General features: G+C 33.3%; 10 protein-coding genes across 10 annotated transcripts; 6 read left to right on the top strand and 4 right to left on the bottom strand.

The window, feature by feature from the left end:
* Positions 1-79: 79 nt before the first annotated feature.
* BX664DRAFT_281712 (Alpha/Beta hydrolase protein) lies at positions 80-2,934 on the top strand. Its single transcript, XM_051541535.1, has 8 exons — positions 80-306; positions 412-482; positions 585-671; positions 771-793; positions 867-1,501; positions 1,576-2,170; positions 2,264-2,282; positions 2,367-2,934. The coding sequence occupies exons 1-8, from the start codon at positions 233-235 to the stop codon at positions 2,891-2,893; spliced, it is 2,031 nt and encodes a 676-aa protein (XP_051398742.1). The 5' UTR covers positions 80-232; the 3' UTR covers positions 2,894-2,934.
* A 54-nt stretch (positions 2,935-2,988) lies between these two features.
* Positions 2,989-5,507, top strand: BX664DRAFT_359640 (exocyst complex component Sec6-domain-containing protein). Its single transcript, XM_051548104.1, has 2 exons — positions 2,989-3,395; positions 3,469-5,507. The coding sequence occupies exons 1-2, from the start codon at positions 3,102-3,104 to the stop codon at positions 5,431-5,433; spliced, it is 2,259 nt and encodes a 752-aa protein (XP_051398741.1). The 5' UTR covers positions 2,989-3,101; the 3' UTR covers positions 5,434-5,507.
* A 101-nt stretch (positions 5,508-5,608) lies between these two features.
* On the bottom strand, positions 5,609-6,456 carry BX664DRAFT_334866 (uncharacterized protein). Its single transcript, XM_051545784.1, has 4 exons — positions 6,332-6,456; positions 6,124-6,231; positions 5,913-6,055; positions 5,609-5,849 (listed from the first exon to the last, which is right to left on the bottom strand). Exons 1-4 carry the CDS (start codon positions 6,388-6,390, stop codon positions 5,719-5,721), a joined length of 441 nt encoding a protein of 146 aa, XP_051398740.1. The 5' UTR covers positions 6,391-6,456; the 3' UTR covers positions 5,609-5,718.
* Positions 6,457-9,365: 2,909 nt separating this feature from the next.
* On the top strand, positions 9,366-11,465 carry BX664DRAFT_298440 (amino acid/polyamine transporter I). Its single transcript, XM_051542274.1, has 3 exons — positions 9,366-9,595; positions 9,711-10,199; positions 10,278-11,465. Exons 1-3 carry the CDS (start codon positions 9,401-9,403, stop codon positions 11,220-11,222), a joined length of 1,629 nt encoding a protein of 542 aa, XP_051398739.1. The 5' UTR covers positions 9,366-9,400; the 3' UTR covers positions 11,223-11,465.
* A 268-nt stretch (positions 11,466-11,733) lies between these two features.
* BX664DRAFT_334860 (uncharacterized protein) lies at positions 11,734-13,056 on the bottom strand. The gene is made up of 5 exons (XM_051545783.1): positions 12,717-13,056; positions 12,596-12,656; positions 12,422-12,531; positions 12,282-12,338; positions 11,734-12,200 (listed from the first exon to the last, which is right to left on the bottom strand). Exons 1-5 carry the CDS (start codon positions 12,921-12,923, stop codon positions 11,844-11,846), a joined length of 792 nt encoding a protein of 263 aa, XP_051398738.1. The 5' UTR covers positions 12,924-13,056; the 3' UTR covers positions 11,734-11,843.
* A 283-nt stretch (positions 13,057-13,339) lies between these two features.
* Positions 13,340-16,040, top strand: BX664DRAFT_359636 (uncharacterized protein). Its single transcript, XM_051548103.1, has 3 exons — positions 13,340-13,881; positions 13,970-15,198; positions 15,254-16,040. The coding sequence occupies exons 1-3, from the start codon at positions 13,387-13,389 to the stop codon at positions 15,918-15,920; spliced, it is 2,391 nt and encodes a 796-aa protein (XP_051398737.1). The 5' UTR covers positions 13,340-13,386; the 3' UTR covers positions 15,921-16,040.
* A 94-nt stretch (positions 16,041-16,134) lies between these two features.
* BX664DRAFT_281696 (uncharacterized protein) lies at positions 16,135-18,233 on the bottom strand. The gene is made up of 5 exons (XM_051541534.1): positions 17,899-18,233; positions 17,329-17,828; positions 17,220-17,246; positions 17,048-17,149; positions 16,135-16,973 (listed from the first exon to the last, which is right to left on the bottom strand). The coding sequence occupies exons 1-5, from the start codon at positions 18,225-18,227 to the stop codon at positions 16,192-16,194; spliced, it is 1,740 nt and encodes a 579-aa protein (XP_051398736.1). The 5' UTR covers positions 18,228-18,233; the 3' UTR covers positions 16,135-16,191.
* A 216-nt stretch (positions 18,234-18,449) lies between these two features.
* BX664DRAFT_359634 (uncharacterized protein) lies at positions 18,450-19,859 on the top strand (the record flags this gene model as incomplete). Its single annotated transcript, XM_051548102.1, has 7 exons — positions 18,450-18,495; positions 18,564-18,603; positions 18,703-18,765; positions 18,840-19,176; positions 19,238-19,319; positions 19,396-19,509; positions 19,591-19,859. 7 exons carry the CDS (start codon positions 18,450-18,452, stop codon positions 19,746-19,748), a joined length of 840 nt encoding a protein of 279 aa, XP_051398735.1. The 3' UTR covers positions 19,749-19,859.
* BX664DRAFT_359633 (uncharacterized protein) lies at positions 19,770-21,333 on the bottom strand (the record flags this gene model as incomplete). Its single annotated transcript, XM_051548101.1, has 3 exons — positions 19,770-20,356; positions 20,433-20,567; positions 21,295-21,333. 3 exons carry the CDS (start codon positions 21,331-21,333, stop codon positions 19,823-19,825), a joined length of 708 nt encoding a protein of 235 aa, XP_051398734.1. The 3' UTR covers positions 19,770-19,822.
* Positions 21,334-21,688: 355 nt separating this feature from the next.
* On the top strand, positions 21,689-23,479 carry BX664DRAFT_334851 (velvet factor-domain-containing protein). Its single transcript, XM_051545782.1, has 9 exons — positions 21,689-21,761; positions 21,842-21,903; positions 21,985-22,039; positions 22,153-22,301; positions 22,401-22,485; positions 22,597-22,658; positions 22,741-22,758; positions 22,941-23,028; positions 23,104-23,479. Exons 1-9 carry the CDS (start codon positions 21,706-21,708, stop codon positions 23,405-23,407), a joined length of 879 nt encoding a protein of 292 aa, XP_051398733.1. The 5' UTR covers positions 21,689-21,705; the 3' UTR covers positions 23,408-23,479.
* Positions 23,480-23,834: the final 355 nt, after the last annotated feature.

Here is a 23,834-nt window from a genome sequence, read left to right as displayed (position 1 = left end):
TGGATGCTGAGTTTATTAAAAAAAAAAAAAGGAAGCTTTCACATTATTTTTTATAGACAATCCCCTTTTTCCACTCTTTATCTTTTTTTCTTTCCTTTTTTTTCTTTTTTTGTTAATATATATCTTTTTGTTTTAATATATCATTTTTTTCCTTACTTTATATAAATATATATATATCCATTTCATATCATATTTTTCCATATTATTGTATAAATATTATTATTATTAAATTATGTTAGATCATCTTGTTGGAAAACCCTCCGCCAATTGGAAACGTACACAAGTGTTACTGACCATGATTGTGGGGTAAAATAAACTATAATATGATGAAAAAGATTAGTAAACATATTTTTAATATATAATTTACTCAATCTTTTTATTATTTATTTATTTATTTATTTATTTATTTAGATATTGGATTATTATCAAGGGCGATACCAATCGATTACCGAAGATATTACAAAAGTTCAACAAATCTATTGGTAAGTCTATTAAAAAAATAAAATAAAAAAATCTCCTTTTTGACTTCCCGATTATGTATGATGATCTATTGGATTGGTGATACAAATTCTTAATTCTAATAGATGGTAATGCTCCATGGAAAATCACTGTATCTGCTTGGATGGCATATTACTTGATACAAAATCTATTCCATCTTGTTGGCTTGAATGGTAAATAATTGATAAAAGAAAAATATGAAATTTTAACAAATATATATATGTTTACTCATTTTTTTTCTTTTATTATTATTATTATTATTATGACAAAAGCTCCTGAACCATTGGCTCGATTGGTAAAAAAAAAAAAAAAAAAAAAAAAAAAAAAGTCTTTACCAAGAATGATTGACCAACTTTTTCTTATGGTAGTACAAACGAAGTTTTTATCGTGCAACATGGATTCTGACAGCTTTGGATGCAGGGTTCTTTACAGCCCAGCCATTGAAACCTATTTGGTTACGCCATATTTGTTCCATTTTATTCTCGGTCTATTATTTGGTGTTTGCTGATGCTGCTGAAGAAAAAGTGCGTAGAGTACGAGCAACTATGTCTGTTGAACAAATGCGTGTTTCATGGGAAAAAGTCGCTACCAATCCAATATTATCAATAATATCAAAAGCAACTCGACCTCGATTATCCATTCGTCGTATTCTTCAATTTGATCGACCTGATTACCATCAACACTTATCTCCTACCGAAGTTTATTTTTTCTATGCTGGTGATCCTGATACTTTGGCTCAACATAACACCATCCTTTTACAATTCCCTGGTGGTGGATTTGTATCTATGCCTCCTCCTTGTCACGAAGATGCTATTGCTGCTTGGGCAAAACAAACAGGTTTACCAATTTGTAGCGTCAATTACAAAAAAGCACCTGAATATCCTTACCCATGGCCTATTGATGAATGTTTTGACCTTTATGTAACTTTGATCCGTGATCGTGGTAAATCATTTGGTCTCTCTGGTGACAAAGATTTGAATATTATCGTTTTGGGTGATTCTGCGTAAGTTAGATTTAAGTGTGCAACATACAGATCAATAACATTTTTTTTTGTTTATTTATTTATTTATTTATTAGAGGTGGGAATGTAACAACAGCCGTGACATTGAAAATTTTACAACATAACGAACAAATCAAACAAAAATCTCAACAATCATCATCATTGGCGGAATCTTTTCTAACACCTTCACCTACCTTGACTTCGATCCAAATGCAACAATCAGAACCTTTATTTAATACCAAAATCCCTGTACCTTGTGGTATAATCCTAATCTATCCTGCTTTGGACTTTGAAATGTCATGTTGGATGTCACCTGATCAACTTTCTCTGATTCGTGCGGAATCGAAGACTCAACTTTTCCGATCAAGTTCTTTGGAATCATTATGGCAAACAAAGGATCATTTTAGTCATGCAAGTCCCCTCAGTGTAGTACCAGATATTGAAAAGACAAGTTTATGGAGGCGTGCTCTCGATAATCTCAATATTACCAACAAGTCAAAAACTTTACCAACTGCATCAGGATCTTCTTTGTCATCTACTTCCGGTCGTGATCCTTCTATTCGTGAACGTGTACATCAACCTTCTGTCGACAAACATGCTTGGGGTTCTTCTCGTTTGGCAATGACAAGTAGAATGAGTTTCTTCAATGACCGAATCATTAGTCCTGATATGGTAATGTCATTGAAAAATGAAAAAAAAAATGGATAACATTGGTCATTAATTTTTTTTTTTTTTCTCTCTCTCTCTCTCACTTTTGGATAATAGATGCGTGCCATGGCTATTTGTAAGCTAATATAAAATTCAATATTGATTTCGATCTAATCTTTTCCGTTTTTTTTTATTATTATTATTTTATTTTGTATCAAAGTGTACCTTGGACCTCATGCTAACCCTGATTTCGATACTGACTATCTCCTATCGCCTATTGTGGCACCATTTGAACTTCTTGCAAAGTTTCCCAAGACATTTATGATTTGTGGTGAAAAAGATCCTTTTGTAGATGATACTGTCATTTTTGCAAGTCGTATACGTCAAGCCAAAACGCAATTCCCTAGTCCATTGGAAGGTCATCCTAATAATGTGGTACGTGTCAAGTTTTTGGAAGGAATTAGTCATGCCTTTTTACAAATGATGGCCTTTTTACCTGAAGCTCGTCAAGCTGCAAAAACAATTGGTGCCTGGATACGAGAATTAGCGGATGATGTTGATGAAACATCTGGTCTCAACTCATTTTCAGATTCAACATCATTACCTTTGTCTTCTTCTGGAACAAATCGAACCTTATCCCCTGAATTGGCTGAAGTGAATGCTGCTGTCCATGTGGCCGAAATAATTACTAGTGAAAAAGAGATGATCAATAGACGCAAACAACAGTTAGTAGATGGTTTATATTAGATTTTAGTTAATTATTGTCGGTGAATAAAATTGCCTTTATATATGTACATTTTTTGGTTTACCCAATTTTCTTCGTGTCTCTTTTTTTTTTTTTTCTGTGTCTTTTTTCTCTGTACTTCATCTTGCAACTGTTATCATCTTTTATATTCTCTTCACTTTTTATTATTATTATTATTATTATATAGTCTTTTCGTTTCATTTACTTAACATGGAAGATGCAAGAGAAACGGCTGTTTCCAAGTTGGCTGAAATACTCAAACATCCTGATGATCTCAATACAAAAATTGGTCCTCTCGTACGAAAATTGACTAAAGAAAAAGCAACTATTGATGCCCAACTCAATACTGGTGTTCAAACTCAACTAGATAATGTTCAACAAGGACTCGAAACACTTGACATCTCCATCCAAAGTAATGAACGTGTGAAGGAAAATATGCAACGTATCGATGCTCTTTGTGGTGATACTCGTCATTTGATTAAAGACTTTGGTCGTATCAGTCAAGTAAGTAATAGATTCATTTTTACTAGGGGAAAAAAAAAAACTGACCTCATCTTTTTTTTTTTTTTTTTTTTAGCTATCTCAATTACACAAGAACTTTGTAGCTACACAAGAAAAGGTCAAGTCTTTTCAAGTACTATATCAACGACTGGATTCTCTGGAAAGTATGTTTCGCCCTTTACAAGCTGATATTTTCGAACCACAATCCGATTTACTTCATGTACATTACAATCTATTCAAGTTGGAAGAATTCCGTGATCAAACCATGCATCAGGCGCGCGATCCACCTCATGACGTACTTATTACTCTCAAAACCCAGTTTCGACGAGTAGATGTTTTATCAGACGATTTTACACAACACTTATGGCATTTGGCTCGTAACATGTTGGCTCTTGTGGATGAAGGATGTGGACCTACTATTGTGATTATGGTCAAGATTATCGAATGTGAAGAAAGGGCAGATGAAAAGGCATTGGCAGCACGACGAGCTCAAGCAAGTCATCAAGATCTTCAGCAACGAAATGAAGATTCAGTGCAACAACAAAAATGGCGATTGGCGGAAGGCAATCCTCGTACCATCAAATCTTATCGTGTGGAATTCTTTGAACAAGTACATCAATCTATTGTCGAACGATTTGAACAAGAATTGGCACCATACAAAGAAGTAGATGATTGGGTGGGAACCTTGGACGCAACAGATTTCATCTTCAACGATTTGGAATTGGTGTTTGATCAAATAGTGCCGAAATTCCCGAAGAAATATAAGATTTTCCCTCACTTTGTGTTGGAATACCACCGACATACTTATGAAATGCTCAATCAAATGGTGGATCAAGAATTGGATGCTGGATCTATCTTACGTCTTTTACGGTTTGTGCGTGATTATTATGCTACCATGAGTACTAGATTAGGCGTGACGGAAGAACTATTGGAACCACAGTTATTAGATGGACAGGAACAATCATTAGTAGATGAATATTTGAAATTAGTGCGTACAAAGCTGGCAGAATGGACATCCAATCTCATGTCATCAGAATCACGCGATTTCGTCAAACGGGAAAATCCTCCGGAAGAATCAACAGATGGGCAGTTTGGTATGGCGGGTGCGGTGGATATGTTCCAGATCATCAATCAGCAAATCGATGTGGCAGCAGATGCGAATCAAGGCATGTTACTTTATTTGGTGGTATCTGAATGTAGCAAGGTGATCAAGGATTCGCAAACATTCTGGAAAAAGTTATTGACGACTGAATTACGCAAACAATTAGATCAACCGGATGAAACACCTGAAGGATTTGTGGAATATGTGATGGCTCTTGCGAATGATCAAGTCAAATGTGCTGATTTTGCCGATGGACTTTTGGCACGCATTGTACCCATGGTAGAAAGTAGGTACAAGGTACAGGCAGAAGAAAAACTCTCGACGGCGGTGGAAGGATATATTCATGTGGCAACAGCAGCAAGAGAGGCACTTTTGGATGTGACGTTCAACGATATTCGACCAGTCTTTGATGATCTGTTTACAACACGATGGTACGAACAACCGTTGATTCCCTCAGTGATTGAAACTCTCAAGGATTACTGTCATGACTTTATGCACTTGAATCAACAACTTTTCCATAAACTATTGAACGATATTTTGGACCGTTTCCTTATTCTTTATCTACAATCGATGCGCAATCGCAAAGCAACATTCAAAATGGAGGTCTGCTTGGACAAGATTCAAAATGATGTACGCATCTCATTTAACTTTTTCGCCAAACATATTCCTGTGGAAGAATTGGAAGATCATTTCGACGTGATTGAAAAAGTACATACGCTATTGGAAAGCAATCGAAGGATGATCTTTGTGGATTATTACTCTTTACGCCAAGCATACCCTGATATCCCTTTGGCCTTTGTAGAAGATATTCTTGGAAAACGTGATGATTTGGATAAGTCGGCTTTGAAAGATATTATGGAAGGCATCAAGGCAAAGGCAAGAGAATATGAACCCCAAGCGGACACTCCTCCAACCATCTTTAGTCGTATCAAGTGGTAGATTAAATTCCTTTTATTACTTTATTATAATTATTATTATTATTATTCAACTCATACCCCATTTTTTTTTTTTTTACTTTCTTCTCTGACTATTTCATCATCATGTAATAAACAAACAGTATCCTGTATTCTTCATATATATATATATATCATAGCATTTTGAATTAATCATATGATTTTTTTATATCAAATGAGGGAATCACTTTATTGATATCATACAAATAAATAAATAAAAAAAAAATCAATTCAAACAATCCTACAAAATAGCTATAAGAAGGATCCAAATCTATTCTTGTGCTTGTAATGCATATTGTTGTCCTGCCTTGATCAATGATTGGATAAGTGCTTGGAATGCTTGCTTTTGTTCAGGAGAAGCTTGTATGGAAGATGGTTGATGACCACAACCTTCAGGACCACCTATGTACCAAAAAAAAAAAAAAAGAATTAGTTTTTTTTTTAAAAGAATTTCTCTCAACTTACCGTTTTGCCATTGGAAGCCATCATCGGAAAAAAAGGCGATCGATGTATCAAATCCATAAATATCTTCACTACCAATAGGTTCTTCTACAGGAAGTTGTCCAAGTGTTTCTTTCAATGACATAGTCAAGTTCTTGATATCTTCACTATCGAAAAAACGAGAAGAATGAATTAAGACAGTTCACCATCAACTTTTTTTTTAATGAAGTCTTACGCAGCTAATTGGCCAGTTTGAGTGGTATAGTCGGTTTTTGTCGCCGGTTTCAAATTAGCATGAACAATAGAAGCACCAGTATCATCACCACGGATTTCAACCATTTGCCTTATTAAAAAAAAAGAAAAGAATTGTATATATATCCATAGTGTGAACAACAGAATAAATGTATTCTCACCATGAAAACACTTCATACAGATGAACTTACTTTATAGTTGGACCTACAAATCCACCAGTGATACCTTCACGAAGAATAATTTGAAACATATTGGATATAAAAAATATAGGAGAAAATAAAATGAAATAAAAAGGGAAGCAGAAAAAAAAAAAAAAAAGAAGGAAGAAAGATAAGAATGGGTGGGAAACGATCGAGTGCCTTTTTTTTTTTTTTCCTGAGATTCGACTCCGATGTCTCTCTCTCTCACACTCACACACACTGTTTTCTTCGGCTGGGATCGTTTATGCTTGGCACCCTCTTGATTGACTTTTTGGCTGCATTTATAAAGTACCAAAAAAGGCAAGAATGGATGCTGTCATTTGATCATCATCAACACGGAATGGTATCTATGAAAGTAATGACTTTAATAAAAAAAAAAAAGTTACGCTCCGTCGTGAGGGTACAAGAGGTTCGATGATGATAAAACATCATGATATTCATTTTTTTTTTCCTATACATGAAGTCAAATATGAAATTGCCCCTTTCTTCTCTAGAGCCTACAGTATTTTCAGATATTCTTCCAAGGTCTCATTCAGATGATATCACCAGGTAAAAAGAAAAAGGTATCTCTGGTTCTTTCAAAAAATATGTAGTCAGAGCTAAAAATTTGAAAGCTGGGGAGTTTGAACGGCTCCTTGACTATAAAAAATCCAAAAAAACAAAATGAAATGTTTTTCTTTTCTTCTCTTTTCCTTTTTTGTTTCGTTCTCCTTTTATTCTTTCTAATCTGGATTAGTAGGAAATGTGTTTGTCTCCTGCACACATTCTCTCTTTTTAGACTTTACACGGCATGTCACTAATGCTTTTATGAACAATCATTTTTTTTTATCTATGCTGAAGGGAAAGATGGTATTAAAAAAAAAAGGTATACATGGAACAAAAGCCTTGATACTAATTTATATTTATAGATCTCTTTTTCCAATATTCATAGCAATAGGATAATGAAGGTATGACATCTTACTTTTACCTCAATTGACTTGGGTACGTTCCTGTAAGTCATCTTTTTTTTTTTCTTCTTTCTATATGACGTGACTTTTGTAGCAACTTTTCTCAATACTCTTTCGTGTTTTAATTTAGTTTATGTTGTCTCCTCTTTGTTCTTCTTTATCGATACACAAATATACGCATTTGGATGGATAAGATCGCTTCCGTAGACTATACGACTGGACTGATTGAATGAATATACAATCAAAACTGAATGATTATGCTATCCGAACAAATAGACAACTTGATCAACATCAACTGAACAGAAGTAAGACCCAATTAAATTTGAGTAGATTGATAACAGTATCAGATTAGATGGATATACGATTGGATCAGCAGAATAGGATTGTAATTGGATCTTGACAGGACAAGAAAGGGCAAGTTGAATGTGATAGTATATTTTCGATGATCTTCTTCTGGATTGACTGGCTTTCCTTCTCATTTGATTCTCATTGTGATCTTTTATTATTATTATTATTATTATTATTAATTGCTAGTGTCAGATTTGGTTAGTATTTTTATATACCTCTTCGTTTTATTTTAATAAAGCTATAGTCATACTTCTTCCTACTTATTATAATTAATTCTATTACTGTTATTATCATCTCTTCATCAACAGTCATCATCATTATGAATACAGTAATCACTTCTATTATCCATCATCCGTTCTCACTTTTATTATTATATAAATATAACGATCGTATCTTTGTAGCAATGTCATCACAAGTGTTTTTTATCATCATCGACTGTTAATACCATAACAATAGACAAATTCATGACAGTAAGTTTAAATAAGGATTAGTAGCTTTGTGCCATTTATTATGATGAAGTTGGATAATATTAGTTGAATAACGATGAAAGAAATTTGAGGATGAAATGATAATGATAGCATGATGATTGCATAACATGTTCATTTGTTATACCTGTTTGAACCGTACCACTGGAATCACTTGCTTTAGAACCGAAACAATGGATCTTGTAATAATGAGATAGGACGGTACTAATGATTGGTTGATGGATCCCATTGCCTTCCCCACACAAGTTTCAATCATTCATGACTAATAGTGCTTTTTTTCAATTTCTAAATTAGTCCTTTTGTCGATGAGATATGTCATTGATACATGAGAAACCGGTCTTTCAAAACTGAACAATAACAAACCTTGTTTATTTAATGATACTCTCATATAATAAGGATGTATTTGTATTACAAACATGATGATGAAAAGTACATTTTGATTGTCCAAAGTAATGATTTATTCATCCTTCAATGATGTTATCTAGTTTGAACAATGCTTTTGATTTCCGAAGTGGAGATATAGAGAATGATCGGTGACGGAATTCTACTCCTAAAAAAGAACTATGTGAACAGGTTCAAATAGATTTTTTTTAATTTTGACATTTCCCACGAAATGAAATAAAAAAAAAAAAAAAGAGAAGATTTACTGATGATTGTAATTAGTATTTAACATTATCATATCTAGATACTATTTGATGATTATCTTTTCTATATAAAATATATTTTAAACTAATCATCATGATAAAGAAAAATAATAATAATAATGAAAAAAAAAGGAAAATAAAGTTCCAATCTCTGACTAATAGACAAGATCAAATAGGCAACCGTCGTGGGAGAAGGATTTCCAAAGCCAGATGTTTTTCTTTCATATTTTTTTTTTTTTTTATCAATGTGTTATAACTTGACCTTTTTTGGAAGTAGTAATACAGCATTTATGATTGGTCAAAAGGATGTTATCTATAACTCTGAGTGGTAAAACTTTCCAAGTATTATCTGTGTGGGGGTATGGTTGAGTCGCCGCAACATCGATATGAACAAATCCTTTTTGGTAAACTTTATCCCATATAAATTTTTCTTCCTTTATATAAAAAGGGAAATGGCGGATCTAAACTTTTTTCTTCTTTCATTTTTTTTTTTTTTTTTTTTTTACTTCTTTTCTACCTTTACTTTTTTTTTTTTTTCTGAAAACTTATTTATTTCACTTTTCTTTATTTTCTTTTTATCTTTTTTTTTTTTTTTTTTTTTACGAAAATTCCTTCACGACAAACTATATTCAAGAGATGGTTAGCATGGACGGTAACCTAAACAAAGATGTAGTAGAAATAGAATCTGGTCGCGCACATGAACAACAACAAAACGATAATGAAGTTTTACAATCTTTTGGTTATAAACAAGAAATGAGTAAAAGTATTTCTACTATATCCAATTTTGCCATTGCTTTTGGTTGTTGCTCAATCTTGTCGGGGTTGACACCGGTAAAGTAACAGAAACTTAAGAATATTCATAAATCAGTCTAAAAAATCTATAGATTCAAAAATACTCATTTTTTTTTTTATTTTCTCAATCAATGAATTTTTATATATATGATAGATGTGGGGGGATGCTATGATGAGTGGTGGATCTGTTGCTGTTGTTTGGGGTTGGATACTTGTCTCTATATTCACTATGGGTGTAGGTTTCTCTTTAGCTGAAATCTGTTCCGCTTATCCGGTGACTGGTGGATTATATATTTGGACTTCACAATTGGCTCCAACTCGATGGGTTCCTTTGGCTTGTTTTGTTACTGGTTACTGCAATTGGCTTGGATTAACTGTCGCCATCACATCTACTGATCTTAGTTTAGCTCAATTCTTAGGATCTGTCATCACTATGCAATATCCTGATTATAATATCACAAAATATTGGGAATTCGGTATTTTTTTGGTCATTGTCTTTATTCACGGTATCATCAACTCTGCAAGTGTTCGTTACAATGGTTTTTTCAATCAAACTTCTTTATATTGGCATCTTATTGGTACTTTATTACTTGTCATTGTTGCATTGGTTTTAACTCCTAATAAACCAAGTGCTGCTTGGGTGGTATGTTACAAAAATTAAAAAAAAAAAAATAAAAAAAAAAGACTAATTTTATTCCTTTTTTTTTTTTTTTTTAAATAGTTTACTTATTTTGAAAATGATACTGGATTCTCCAACAGTGGATATGCTTTCTTGATTGGTCTTTTACAATGTCAATATACTCTTTCTGGCTACGATAGTGCTGCACAAATGTCGGATGAAACAGTGGATGCTGCTCGCAATGCACCAAAAGGAATTCTCTATGCAATTGGTACTGCCGCTATTGTCGGTCTTGTCTTTTTACTCTCTGTCAACTTTTGTGTACAAGATTTCCAAGCTCAAATTGTTGAAACCACTCTTAGTCTTCCTATGACTCAAGTGTTTATGGATGGTGTTGGTAACAAGTGGACTATTGTGTTCTGTACTATCATCATGGGTGCAATGTTCTTTTCTGGTTCAGCTCTTACTCTTGGCAGTAGTCGTATGGTGTATGCATTTGCTCGTGATGGTGCTACTCCCTTCAGTCAATATCTCAGTAAAATCAACTCTGTCACAAGAACACCTGTATGGGCTGTGTGGGCCAATATTATATTCGCTGCAGTTGTCGGTATTCTATACATCATCAATGATACTGCCTACAGTGCTATTGTGTCTGTCAACACCATCGCTTCCTCTACAGCTTATTTTATTCCCATCTTCCTTCGCTTGACGGTATCTCGCAAAACATTCCAACGTGGTCCTTTCCATTTGGGTCCCTTCTCTGACATGATTGGTTGGTGTAGTTGTTTCTGGATTCTCTTTACATTCATTCTTTTTGTCTGCCCAACTGAATACCCTGTCACACCCACCAACATGAATTACGCCAGCGTTATCTTTTGTTTTGTCATCTTCGCCTCTGTCACCTACTATTTTGTTTATGCTAGAAAATGGTTCAAAGGCCCAAGCAAGAGTATGGAACCTGATGAATTCTTGGATGAAGGTTTTGTTCCCAACAAACATCAAGAGCATGAAGAAAAATATGAAATCTCTGAAGTGGAACGTCTTTGAAATCCATCCTTTTTTTTGATATATACAGATATATTTAGATTTGAATATTTGTATTATGTATTTGTAGCTTCTCTCTCTTTCTTTCATTATACCATTCTTTTTTTTATTATCATTCCTCCTTCTGTTTGTTATATTATTATTATTATTATTATTTTTCCCCTCTTCTTTTTATGGTTTGATTAAAGGCTAGTCCGTTAATCTTGTTGTACTTTATTTGAAATAAATATATTCAATAGAACCTATATAAGGACAACTGATACTCAAAGTGAAAAAAGATTTTTTTATCGTAACAGTCGTTATCAACTTCAGATGACAGAAAATTAAAATAGAGAGGGTAATAAAAAGACTCACCAACTGTTATATAATAGGTATCATTATCAGCATCATCGTTATATTGATGAGAACTTCCTATAACCATCATCAGATCAAAATATATATATATATATATATATTTATAAATAAATAAAGTACCCATTGACTCAATCAAAATTCTTCGTATCTTTGGAAACCGTTTTTTGTCAAATCCCATTTTTTATTCATTTGATATATTTTTCAGTTATTCAATAAATAATCCAATAAAAATAAAAAAATAAGATTCCATCTAATTTAAAATTACTAAATCTAATCCACATTGAGTTGTAACATTTGTTGAGAAGTTGCTGAAAGTTTTCTTTTATCCACATTGTCATCATCACTCGACTCGTTTTCTGAGGCTGCTGGAGATGGTGAAGTAGATCGAGAAAAGAATCCACTGAGTCGACTGGTACGTTTCTTTCGAGAACCCTTCTTCTGATTCTTCTTTCCACTTTCATTGATAGCACGAAGTTGTTTATTGACAGAGTCCTGAGGTCGTACCACCACCACAGGAATAGGTGAATGTTGAAGACAATATTTTGATACACTACCCAGAAGCATACCTTGGAATTCTGATAATCCTCGTGTACCTACAATCAATAAAGACGGCTGATACATCGTGATCTTCGTTGATGTTGTTCAACGTCGAATAAAAGGTGAATATAATATTATCAATCAACATAGTAGTTATTTTGAGTATATTACCATATGTTGAATTGTGCTTTGTACTTTCCCAATAACAAATTCAATAATGACACTGATCTAAAGATAATTAAAATAGATATTATTTTCTACGTTTGTATATTTCAACTTTTTTTTTTTTTATTATTTTCTTTTCGACTTGCCTTGTTATCTTCATTGCCAGTAGCCATAATACGGTCCATCACTTTGGTTGCATCTTCCCTTGCTTGCCTTTCTTCTCGTTTCAATGTAGCTTCCACCACAGATTTTTTATCTATGAAAAAGAGATAAGAGTCAAACACACATACATATATAATGATGTTTTTTTTTTTTTTTACCATTCATATCCACAGATACTACTCGTAATACAATAAGTTCATCACCATCATCCATAACATCCTAATAAAATAATGAAAAGAGAATGAGATATATAAAAAATACATAATTCTTTTTACTTACATTGATAGCCCAATGAAGAGCATGATCACTATAACTTGCCAAATCAGTAGCAACAAGAAAAGTTCGTGAACGTCTTGTACGGCGATAATCAGGAGTTTTCGCACGTAAAGTAAAACAGTAATCGGGTAAGTCTTTATCAGTCATGGTATCAAATGAGACAACCCGTACATATTTATCAGATGAAGAAGTTGAAGGTGTAGTCGTCATAGTTGTGTTAAAAAAGTCAGGAAAATAAAAAATAAAAAAAAAATGAAAAGAAAAGAAAAGCAAAAAAATAATAATAGATTCTCCGGGAAACTTTTTCTATAAACTCCGGTGCATAAGCATCAAAAATGCCAAAAAGTATAAGAAAAAGTTAGTAGTGAAACCAGAGGTATTAAAAAAAAAAATAGTAGTAAAAATCAAAAAAGATAAATATTTTTTTTTTTTGAATTACCGTTAGTGACTAAGACAATGAATTGAATGAACTTAATGCAAAAACTATTATCATTACTAGAGTAAAAATGGGCAAAGGGCATGAAGCAGTCAAAAAAAAAAAAAAAAAAAAAGACTAGTTACACAAATTTTAATTTTTATAATTTGGTTGCCGCCCTTTTTTTTACTTCTTTCTTTCTTTTTCTTTTCGTTTATTGATTGTTCAAACATAACCCACCATTTTTATATACCCATAATGAATAACGTCTTTGGAACACGGTCTCAACCTATTCAACTTCCTTCAGATGATGAAGACGAAGGTTATACTGGTTTAGTGTCATCTGGTTTGAAAGGCTGTGTACCTTGTTTACCTCGTTTCCATCTTGGAGGTATACAATTACCATCTGAAATAGAAGACGCCACTCTTAATGACTATTTGGATCCCAACACTACTACAACTATTGAACCATTATTGGAAGAATATAACAATCAAGAACGACAGAAAGCTTTTGGTGGTGCCGTATTACAAGACTCCCAACGATTTTTGACTCGAAATCCATTCGCTTCTTCTTCATTCAACAGCAAAAATCAAGATTTGAAAACTAACAATAATGATGATACCAATGAACAACAACTCAATTCGTTTACTAGTGCTGCTCCTCGCCTCGATTTTTTCCTGGACAATGATGAGGATGATGCTGAATTCTTATCTGATCATCGCATTTCTGCTGTCATCAGTGACACCTCCAAGGTAAAACGAAAAGGGAAAATAGATAGCAAAAAAAAAAAAAAAAAAAAAAAAAAAAGCTTATAGTTTTAATCATTATTTTTGTACCTAGTTGGCAAGTCAATTTGAAGTCTTTGATACTGAATTCAACGTCAAACATCAACCAACGGATACTTCGGAATCGGATAAAAATATACATCATGATAATGCAACTGTAGATCAAGTTGAACCATTTGAAATTCAAAGCGACTGGAATGAACCATCAGATACTCACTCTGCTGCCAATGATGATATGGAACAAATACAGGATGATGAAGCAAAAGGTTCAATGGTTGTGGCCGATGAAAACGACAGCATACATGATAACAACAATGATACTGTTAGCAATAACACTACTGACAACAATGACGATAACTATACGACATTACCTAACGAGCTGGAAACAGTACCGATTTCTTCACGTAAAGAGTTAGCAGGCAGTAACAACAGTGGTGATGACAATGTACCCGAAGAATTGGAAGCGATACACGAAAGTTTGACAGATGATATTAGCGACAATAACAATAACAACGATATTACATTATTATCTCAAGAATTGGAATCATTATCGATTTCTTCACACAAAGAATTGGCAGACGACAGTAACAATGATAATGCGTCACAATCTCGGGAATTGGAAACTCTGTCGATTTCTTCAAACAAACAGTTGGTGGATGACTTTATGGATCGACCGACGTCTCCAGCACATTCTATTGACTTAACAATCAGACATTCGCAGAACATGGACATAGATGATATGACAAATAGTTTGGATGTAATAGAAGTACAACCAGTGCAGAAAGAAAGTGACATCAAATCAACCATTTTGACACCTTCATCAGTACCAGCATCATCATCATCATCATCACCTATGCCAAGTACTTCAACCTCCTGTACGACAAATACTAGCAAAGAGTTCCCAGCTACAAGCCTTCTCCATACAACCATTCCATTGCCACCATCATCAATCACTCCAGCTCAACCTCATGAAGAAAACACGAACAACAGTAATACAGTGATAACACCATCTAGAATCACAAGCGACTCTTCTGTTTCTCCAACGGAATCAGCAGTTATGACCACAAATGGAAGACGTCGATCATCAGTAGCAGCTGTAGCACATTCCTTATTGGGCGACAAATTGGATGATTTTACGGAAAAACTGGCCTACATTCGCAAAAACATTATCATGAGTTTGGATGACGATGACAACAATGAAGAGGAAGATGTCCTTCCTTCAAAACAATCACAGCAACCCCTTAGAAGAACAAGATCTGGATCTATACAACAAGAAGCACAAAGGTAAACAGCGATGGTAGAGAATTATTCTGATAACACTAACATTATTATGTATTAGGCAATCATTTGATCCATTTACATCACGATTTTCTGGAAGATCATCACAACAGCAACAACTATCTACAGAAACTTCACAAGATCGACAAGCGAGACATCGACGGAGTAATTCATTAATGGATGTAGCACCTTCCTTTACCAAACTGGTTCAACAAATAGGAGGCAATCAGACGACAGAAGGGGAAGAACGACATTTCTCACCGTCCTCATTTTTTGCATCCTTGGCTGGTCCGGAAGTATCAACCTCATCAGCAGCGCCTCCCAAACCTCCTCGAGGAATGCAAACACATCCACAACGATCATCCTCCATGCCTGCTCAACAAAGAATCTCCTCATCTTCTTTACCACCACAACAACAACAAAACAGAGCTCATTTATTACATGGCGTTGATGAAGAGGAATACGAAGATGATGATTTATTCGACTTTAGTAAAGTGATTGCCATGGGGAAAAATGTACGCAGTATGAGTGAAGATTTGATGGGCAATGGTATTCGATTATTCAATGATTTCTCAACACGAATGAAAAATCGATCTGATGCATCTATCCGCAACACGCAACAACAACATCAACAACAACAACAACAACAGCATCAACAACAAGAACAACAAGAACAACAACAACAACCGATGGATCAAGAATTCTTATTAGGTGATACTTTTATTTAGTTTCCTTATTTTTGTTTTATTCCTATCATTGTTTTTATTATTATTATTATTACTATTATCTTTTTTTTTTTATCGTATTTATTTATTCTTCCATACCACTCAACCAAATGACATACATATACACCTATATACTATCTTTATAAAAAATAATAAAAAGAGATTTATATATCATGTTTTTTTTTTATTGAATCAAAAAATATAATAAAAAGAGATTTATATATCATGTTTTTTTTTTTTTATTGAATCAAAAAATATAAAAAAAATCTATTGATCATGAACTACAAGAACATTTCAAATCTTGACCCCAAGTCGGCACAGGTGTTTCAATCCAACGTTCAATGATATCTTGATCATATTTGGCTTGATAGGGATGAGAGCAGGCATAGAGACAGGCATCCAGGACAGCTTTGGCATCGGTTTCTTCCATGGTATCAAAAGCATCAATGACTTCTTGAGCAATCCAATTCCGGAGGACAAATCGAGGATTGACGGCATCCATTCGTAGTTGGCGATTTGCTTGTTGTTGGTCTTCTTGTTGTAAGCGATGGCGATAGATGGCTAACCAAGGGATCAATGCTTGTTGACAATCATCTTGTTTTTCAGGATTCTTTGTCTTCACATCCAGGTCGTGTTTGGCAGCACGTTCATTGTCCACGTCCTCCCCCTCGGCCGTCATTTGATATTTGCTGAGTGATCGAAAGAATCGATGATAATCCACCTCGTATTCCGTCGCCCAGTCCAAGAGTGGAATGATCACATCGCTCATTGTCCCTTCCTCTCGTCGTGTCAATCCTAGTTTCGCCCGCATCTTATCGTCCAGTGCTTCCATAAACCAGTCTGTAAAATCTTCACCTACTATTTTGGTCACATATTCTTTGCCGGCTTCTCGGTATGCTTGTCGTGTCGCTGCATCCGTCACTGTTTCATTGCTATCTTTTTTACCATACACCAATGTATCTACCTTGTCCCCAGCTCCTATAAGTTCAAATAATGGTACACCTAATTTGAATAAATTGTAAATACATACAGTGGGTTGTCGCTTAAAAGCATATTCTATCAAAAAAAAAAAAAAAAAAGTAGTTAGTTACTGAGTCTATATTAAAATAAAAAAAAAATATAGAACATACGTCCTTGTTCATCTGAATGATTGCAAATATAGGAAGGATCATAATAATCAAGGATTTGGAAAGGACCATAGTCTAATGACAGACCAAGAATCGACATATTATCTATTTTTTTTTTTAAAAAAAAGAAAGAGATGAATATATAAGATGAATGATAACGATACAACGATTTTACCAGTATTCATCACCCCATGATTGAAACCTTAAGATAAAATAAATAAATAAATAAATAAAAAAAGAATCAGTATCAAACGATAAATCATTCTACGTCTTCAAATATTTACCATTTGCTTGCCATCCAGCCACCATAGTTGCAGTTCGTTTAGCAATGTTGATGAAAAGTTGAGCATATTTATTACCAGGATGTGTTGTTGACTCAGAAGGTAATACGTTGTCCACACAATAATCGGCCAATTGACGAACACCATTCATATCGTCACGAGAATAAAACAGTTCAAAATTGCCAAAACGAATCCAAGAAGGAGCAAGACGGACTAAAACAGCACCACGTTCAGGTTGTTTTGCTGAAGAGTCCTCTCGATAAACTTGACGAGAAGATCCAATCAAAGCCAATGCTCGTGTGGTAGGTATTCCCAATGCTGCCAAATGTTCAGAAGCTAGATATTCTCTAATACTGGAGCGTAAGACCGCATAGCCATCGCCAAATCGTGAGAAAGGAGTTCGACCGGCACCTTTTAGTTGTAATTCCCATCGTTCGCCTTGTTTGGTTTGTGTTTCAAATAACGAGATAGCACGTCCATCACCTAATTGACCTGCAAACATACTTATAAAAAAAAAAAGAGTAAGTAAAAAAAAAAAAAAAAAAAAAGAAGCATATTAATGATGTACTTTACGAGAATTGATGACCTGCATAGTTAAGAGCCCAAGGATGAGTATCTGGTAAAATGGATTCTCCGGAAAATATATTCAAGGATAAAGGTGTGGTCAAGGAGGCAGGATCAAGATCAATGGTAGTGGCAGCTTGAGTAGATGCTGAAAGTAAGACAGGATCGGGTGCAGGTTCAGGGTGAACAAAAGCATAATGAGCCATAACCGGACGAGATATTCTTGTGAATTGTGGTGAAGTACTGTTGGTAGCATCTCCAGGAAGTGAACTGGTAAATAAACTGGGGCGTAAAGGTAAAGCTTCCAATGGTCTTTTGGTCAATGTTCGTATTCCCATGGTATCAAAAAAAAAAAAAAAAAAAAAATGAAAAAAAGGAGAGTAAAAAGAAAGGAGCCCTAAAAAGAAAATGATCGACTTTTTTTAAAAATGTGGTCAGATAGTGACAAATAAGGGAATTCACCGAAAATTCAGATGAATTCTATAAAACAAAACAATGATGAAAGATATAAAAAGAGAAAATCCCTTTCTTCCTTTTGTTCTTTATTTATTTATTAAGTTATGAAGATAGACAATAAAGTAGTATTAGTGTATGGTGGTACATCAGGTAATATAGTTATTCTACTGATGTTTAGTTGACTCTTATACTTTTTATCATTTTTTTTTTTTCATTAGGTATTGGAAAAGAATTGACAAAGACTTTAGTGTCTTTAGGGTAAGAAAAAATCATTCTTTTATAATATAATTTTGATGGATGCCATGTGTTAACTCCATTTTTTTTTTTTTTTTTTTTTTTTTTTTTTTTTTTTTTTAGTGCGAATGTAGTGTTTTCTGGTCAAAACAAGGAAAAAGGAGAAGCATTGATGGAATTATTAGGGTAAATAAGAAATTATCATTACTTATTTTGTTTTAGTGTTTAATTTTCTTTTTTTTTTTTTTGTGTGTGAATAGTACAGATCATGCTGTGTTTCATCAATGTGATATAACAAATTGGAGTCAACAAGAAGAAATGTATAAGGTGGCAAAACAATATTTTGATGGGAAAACGGTGGATATTGTGATTTTGGTAGCAGGGATATTAGATTCATCCGACGTAATACATGATGAAGAACCTGAAGGTTCCTATCGTACACTTCAAGTGAACTTAACGGCAGCGATCAAAGCACACCGATTAGCAATTCAACATTTCCTTCGAGAAAACAAACCTGGATGTATCATCAACACATCATCTATTTATGGTTTTTGCGGTGCTCCTTTAGCTCCTATGTATTCTGCTACCAAACATGCTGTAAATCATCATCATCATTATCAGAAAAAAAATAATCATGTTATTTCATTTTTTTTATTAGATTATTGGTTTGACGAAAAGTTATGGTACTTTGTTAAAACCTACCAAGATCCGTGTCAATGCTGTGGCCCCTTCTTTTATAGGTAAAAAAAAGAATGAAAAAAAAGGAGGGAATCCATCAGTTGACTCCTCTTTTTTTATTATGTTGATTATGAATAGAAACACCCATGTTAACAATACCATCTAAAGCCCCAACAGCTGCTCTAGGTTATGTGTCAATGTCTTCTTGTATGAATGCTTATTTACAAATTCTAAGTGATGATTCAATGAATGGTAATATAAACACTTTTTTTTTTTTACCTATTTTTCTTATTAACTCGTCTTCTTTTTTTTTTTTTTTTTTTTTTTTTCAAGGGGAGGTGTTGATTCTTACTAGTAGTGATACAGATACCGTCGTAGAGAAATCAAGATCTGTACAAGTCATTGAACCTAAATTAGATAATTTAAGTCAAGAAAGACAGGAATCATTTAGACAACAACTTTATTCTCATTTTCAAATCAAACATGAATAATAAAATATATACGATATCCTTTTTTTTTTTTATTGAATGAATCGACTATCTAAAAATTCTATATATCTATTATACTAATCCTTTTTCCGAATATTGCGTTTCTTGCTGGTTGAATTCTGACCAGTCAATTTCCTTTTCTTGAATAAAGATGATCCTTCTATTGTTGTAGATTGATTCAATGTATCTTCATCATCCACAGGGTATTCCTTTTCTTTGATTTTGAATTCATTCAGATCTTCTTGTGGTTCATCATCATCATCTTGGAATTCAGGAGCTTGATCATGAGTTGTCGTTTCTTGTTCAGTGGTTGTCCTTTTCTTTCCTATATATCGTTCATAATGGTTCTCTTGATGTGTGGATACTGTTTGCCATTGTCCGATCATAGCTGTTTCCTTTGGTAAAGCCCATTCCTCTCTTCCTTGTAATCCTGGTGTTTTAAAAGCAAGTGATTCCAATGTAGGTGGTGGTGGCATATGTGAACTTTGTTTATAATATGGTACTGAAGTAGATGGTGGTCGTGGAGCAGGAGCTTTTGTTGTTATTGTTGCTGTTGTTGTTGTTGTTGTTGTAGAGGAAGATTGAGTTTCACCCATTGACTTTAAAGCTGCCTATCATCAAAAAGCAAAAAAAAAAAAAAAAAAAAGATTAGTGTGCGTAAGTGTTTCCTATTGTTTGATTTTTTACCTTTTCGATCCTTTGTAATTCACGTCGTACACTTTCAGCATCCTTCTTATCTTGTCGTCCTTTCTTATATACATCACTGAGAAACCTTTCAACATTGTTTTTATGTACTGTACCACTTTCATGTTTTTGAATTGTCTAAAGAGAGAAAAAGTTTTTAGATCTCAATCATTAAATTAATGATTTTAAAAACTTACAGCTTTATTATTGTATACATATTTTTTACAATATTTACACCAGTGTTTTTGTTGAGATACCCAAAAATCAGCCCTTTTTTTTTAAAAAAAAAAGAAAGAAAGAAAGAAAGATTAAATACTTGTTAATATCAAAAGTTAACTTACATATTTGTATATGCAGACAGAGAAGAGAGAGGGAAGTGAAAAAAAAAAATGTTAATCATTAATGACGGAATTTCAAAAGTGAACCAAATATCCAAAAGGAGAAGAATGAAACAAAAGTATAGAAGTGTAACAATATATAAATCAATAATAAACAATAATAATATAATTTAAGGGTGGAGATTGAAACAGGGAAAATGAGAGAAAAAAGATCATCAAATTGGTAAATCTTCTCTGTGTTGTATATATATATATAATATAAATAATAAGAATGATACCAATGATAAAATAAAAGTCACATTGATAAGAGTTATAAAAAAGAAGAGAGTAAGAAAAAAAAAACTAAGCTCAGATCATGTTGTGCAACCAAATGTTTAAATAGGCTGAACCTGTTTTTTTTTTTTTTTTTTTTTTTTTGGTCCACTAAGATTAAGGGGTATGGAAAATTATTCAAAGTTTTACGATCACTACGCCCAAAAAATCGGGATCCAGTAGTAAATGATTGAATATAAAAAAGTACCATATACTGGGTTTGCATTGTTGTGAGAAGATGATAATGATGGCATTGAAACATTCACCTGAAAAAAAAAAAAAAATGCAACATAACATACATACACATACTTATTTTTAAATGATTTTTTTTTTTATGTCAATCTGATTAAAATAAGAGGAATTGGAAAAAAAAAAAAGAATTTTTAACACCCTTCAACTTTTTTTTTTTTTCTTTTCCCTCTTTCTTTTTCCTTCGCTCACACACACACACACACACACATTTTCTATATATATATATATATATATATATATATACCTACTATTTCCCACCTTTCAAAATTCTTCCTTTCCCTTCTTTTTTTTTTTTCTTCTTTTCACCTGTACACTCCTTTTCCCTTTTTTTTTTTTTTCTTCTTCTTCTTTTTTCTTTTTTTTTTTTTTTGGTCATGACAGCTTCGTCATTACTTGAATCTGCTACTCCATCTTGTACCACACCATCAAAGTAAGTAGTATCCATTTGAGTTAACCGGTACATATCTTATTCTTTCTCTCTTTCTCTTCCCCCCCTTTTTTTTTTATCAGATATCGTTTAGTAGTACGACAACAACCCGAAAAAGCAAGACTATGTAGTTTCAAAGAAAAAGGTAAATCTTTTTTTTTTTTTTTTTTTTTAGGTATCTAATTATATACTCATTTTTTATATATTACTTAACTACTTTATATAGTGGATCGACGACCATTGGATCCTCCGCCTATAGTACAGCTATTCACGGATAAAAGGTAAACCAATCAATTACCCCAGACAAAAAAAAAAAAAATGAGGGTTTTTTTTTTTCCTCATCTGACTTTTCACTCTTACTCTCCTCTTTTTTTCATACATATATATATATTAGTAGTCAACTTAGATACCCATACTTTTTTTTATATGCGACACTTGTCACAGAAACAGGGGATGAAGATTTGACTTTTTTGGAAAGTGCTAGAACTACAGCAGGAACAACAGTACAATCTTTACATCGGTTAAGAGATTGTGACAATGACGGTAAGTTTTTTTTTCCTCTTTTTTTTTTTTCTCCTTATAATTGTCTTATACTTATCTATCTATATATTTATTATTATTATTATTCATCTTGATTTTTAGAAGGGGCTTTTTTTATATTTGCAGATGTCAGTATCAGGATGGAAGGTTTTTTCAGATTAAGGTTTACACTATTTGAAATCATTGGGTAAGATTATTTTATACTAGGTTTTTTTTTTTTTCTTGAATGTTTGATTTTGTCATATATTGAATGCTTATTAGTATACTTCTCCCCCTTTTTTTTTTCTATTTTGTTTAGACCTTATGCAATCAGTCGATGTTCCGAATTATCCGATGTATTTCAAGTCTATTCACCAAAAAGTAAATCATAAAGAGAATTCTATTGAAACGTTACTAACTTTATTTTTTTTTTTTTTTTTTACTTGATGCTTATTTCTTTTAGGCTTTCCGGGGATGTCAGGTAATAAACAGTTTTTTTTTTCTCTTTCGATAAGATTGTAGAAAATGGGGGAAATCGTTAAAGGGGGGGATCATCTGAAAACAAGAACGGAGAAAAGGGAATAAGGAATGTGATGGAATATGGACAGGGATGGTAACAATGACGGTATAGAGAATGATGTCTGATTTCCTTTCCTTTTATAGAATCTACTTTTTTAACACGGTTGTTTTCTGAACAAGGTGTCCGGATCCGTATTAGAAAAGAAACAAGAACTAATGTATCTCCACCAACGTAAATATCCTTTATTTGGATAAAATGATGAAGATTCTTTATGATTCTAACGCATGATGATTATTTCTAATTTAGAAAACGACGGCGATCTGATATAAAGCAAGAACGGCAACATGTGACTATTTCTTCTAGTAACGATGACAACATCACCACGACTCATTCCATCATGTCCATGAAAAACATCCTAAGTTCTCCAATACAAGAATCACCACAAAAATTCTCTCCTCCTCCTACATCAAGGATATTACCCATACCAAGCCGGACTTTACTTCATCCTGAACATTCAACACATCCTTCCTCTTTATCATCTTCTTCTAGTTCTAGTTTTACTCATTCCCATTATCGTCCTTATCTCCCTCAACATCGTCGTTTTTCATGATCATTATACATACATACTTCATATATAATAAATATCATTGGTATCCATTCTTGCCATTGTACTAGATCCGAGTAACCATACCTGCATGAAATTTTTTTTTTTTGTCTAAACTAACCATGTGACCCAAGAAACTTGTTTGGTTTCGGTCATTGAATACTCGTGGCTGGTCCCTTTTTTTTTTCGAATGTGTTCATCCCAATTTATGGAACTAGATGTGATTCGTCTTCTCTTGTACTCGCTTCAGGTTACCAAGAATCATGATCACATTCGTTCTATTTCTTTGTTTCTTTCTTTCTTTCTTTATCAAACATTTATATACAAAAGATATATCAATATAGATGTAATCATCCATTGGTTTTGATATCAACTATATAAATGTCATTCATTTTTTTTTTTTTTTGGGTAAAGGAAGCCATGATCCTTGCCG

This window comes from Halteromyces radiatus, assembly GCF_025201355.1.
Source record: "Halteromyces radiatus strain CBS 162.75 chromosome Unknown BX664scaffold_5, whole genome shotgun sequence".
NCBI classification, from domain to species: domain Eukaryota; kingdom Fungi; phylum Mucoromycota; class Mucoromycetes; order Mucorales; family Cunninghamellaceae; genus Halteromyces; species Halteromyces radiatus.
The sequence above is the reverse complement of the archived record's forward strand: the minus strand, read 5'-3'. Positions and strand labels throughout refer to the sequence as shown.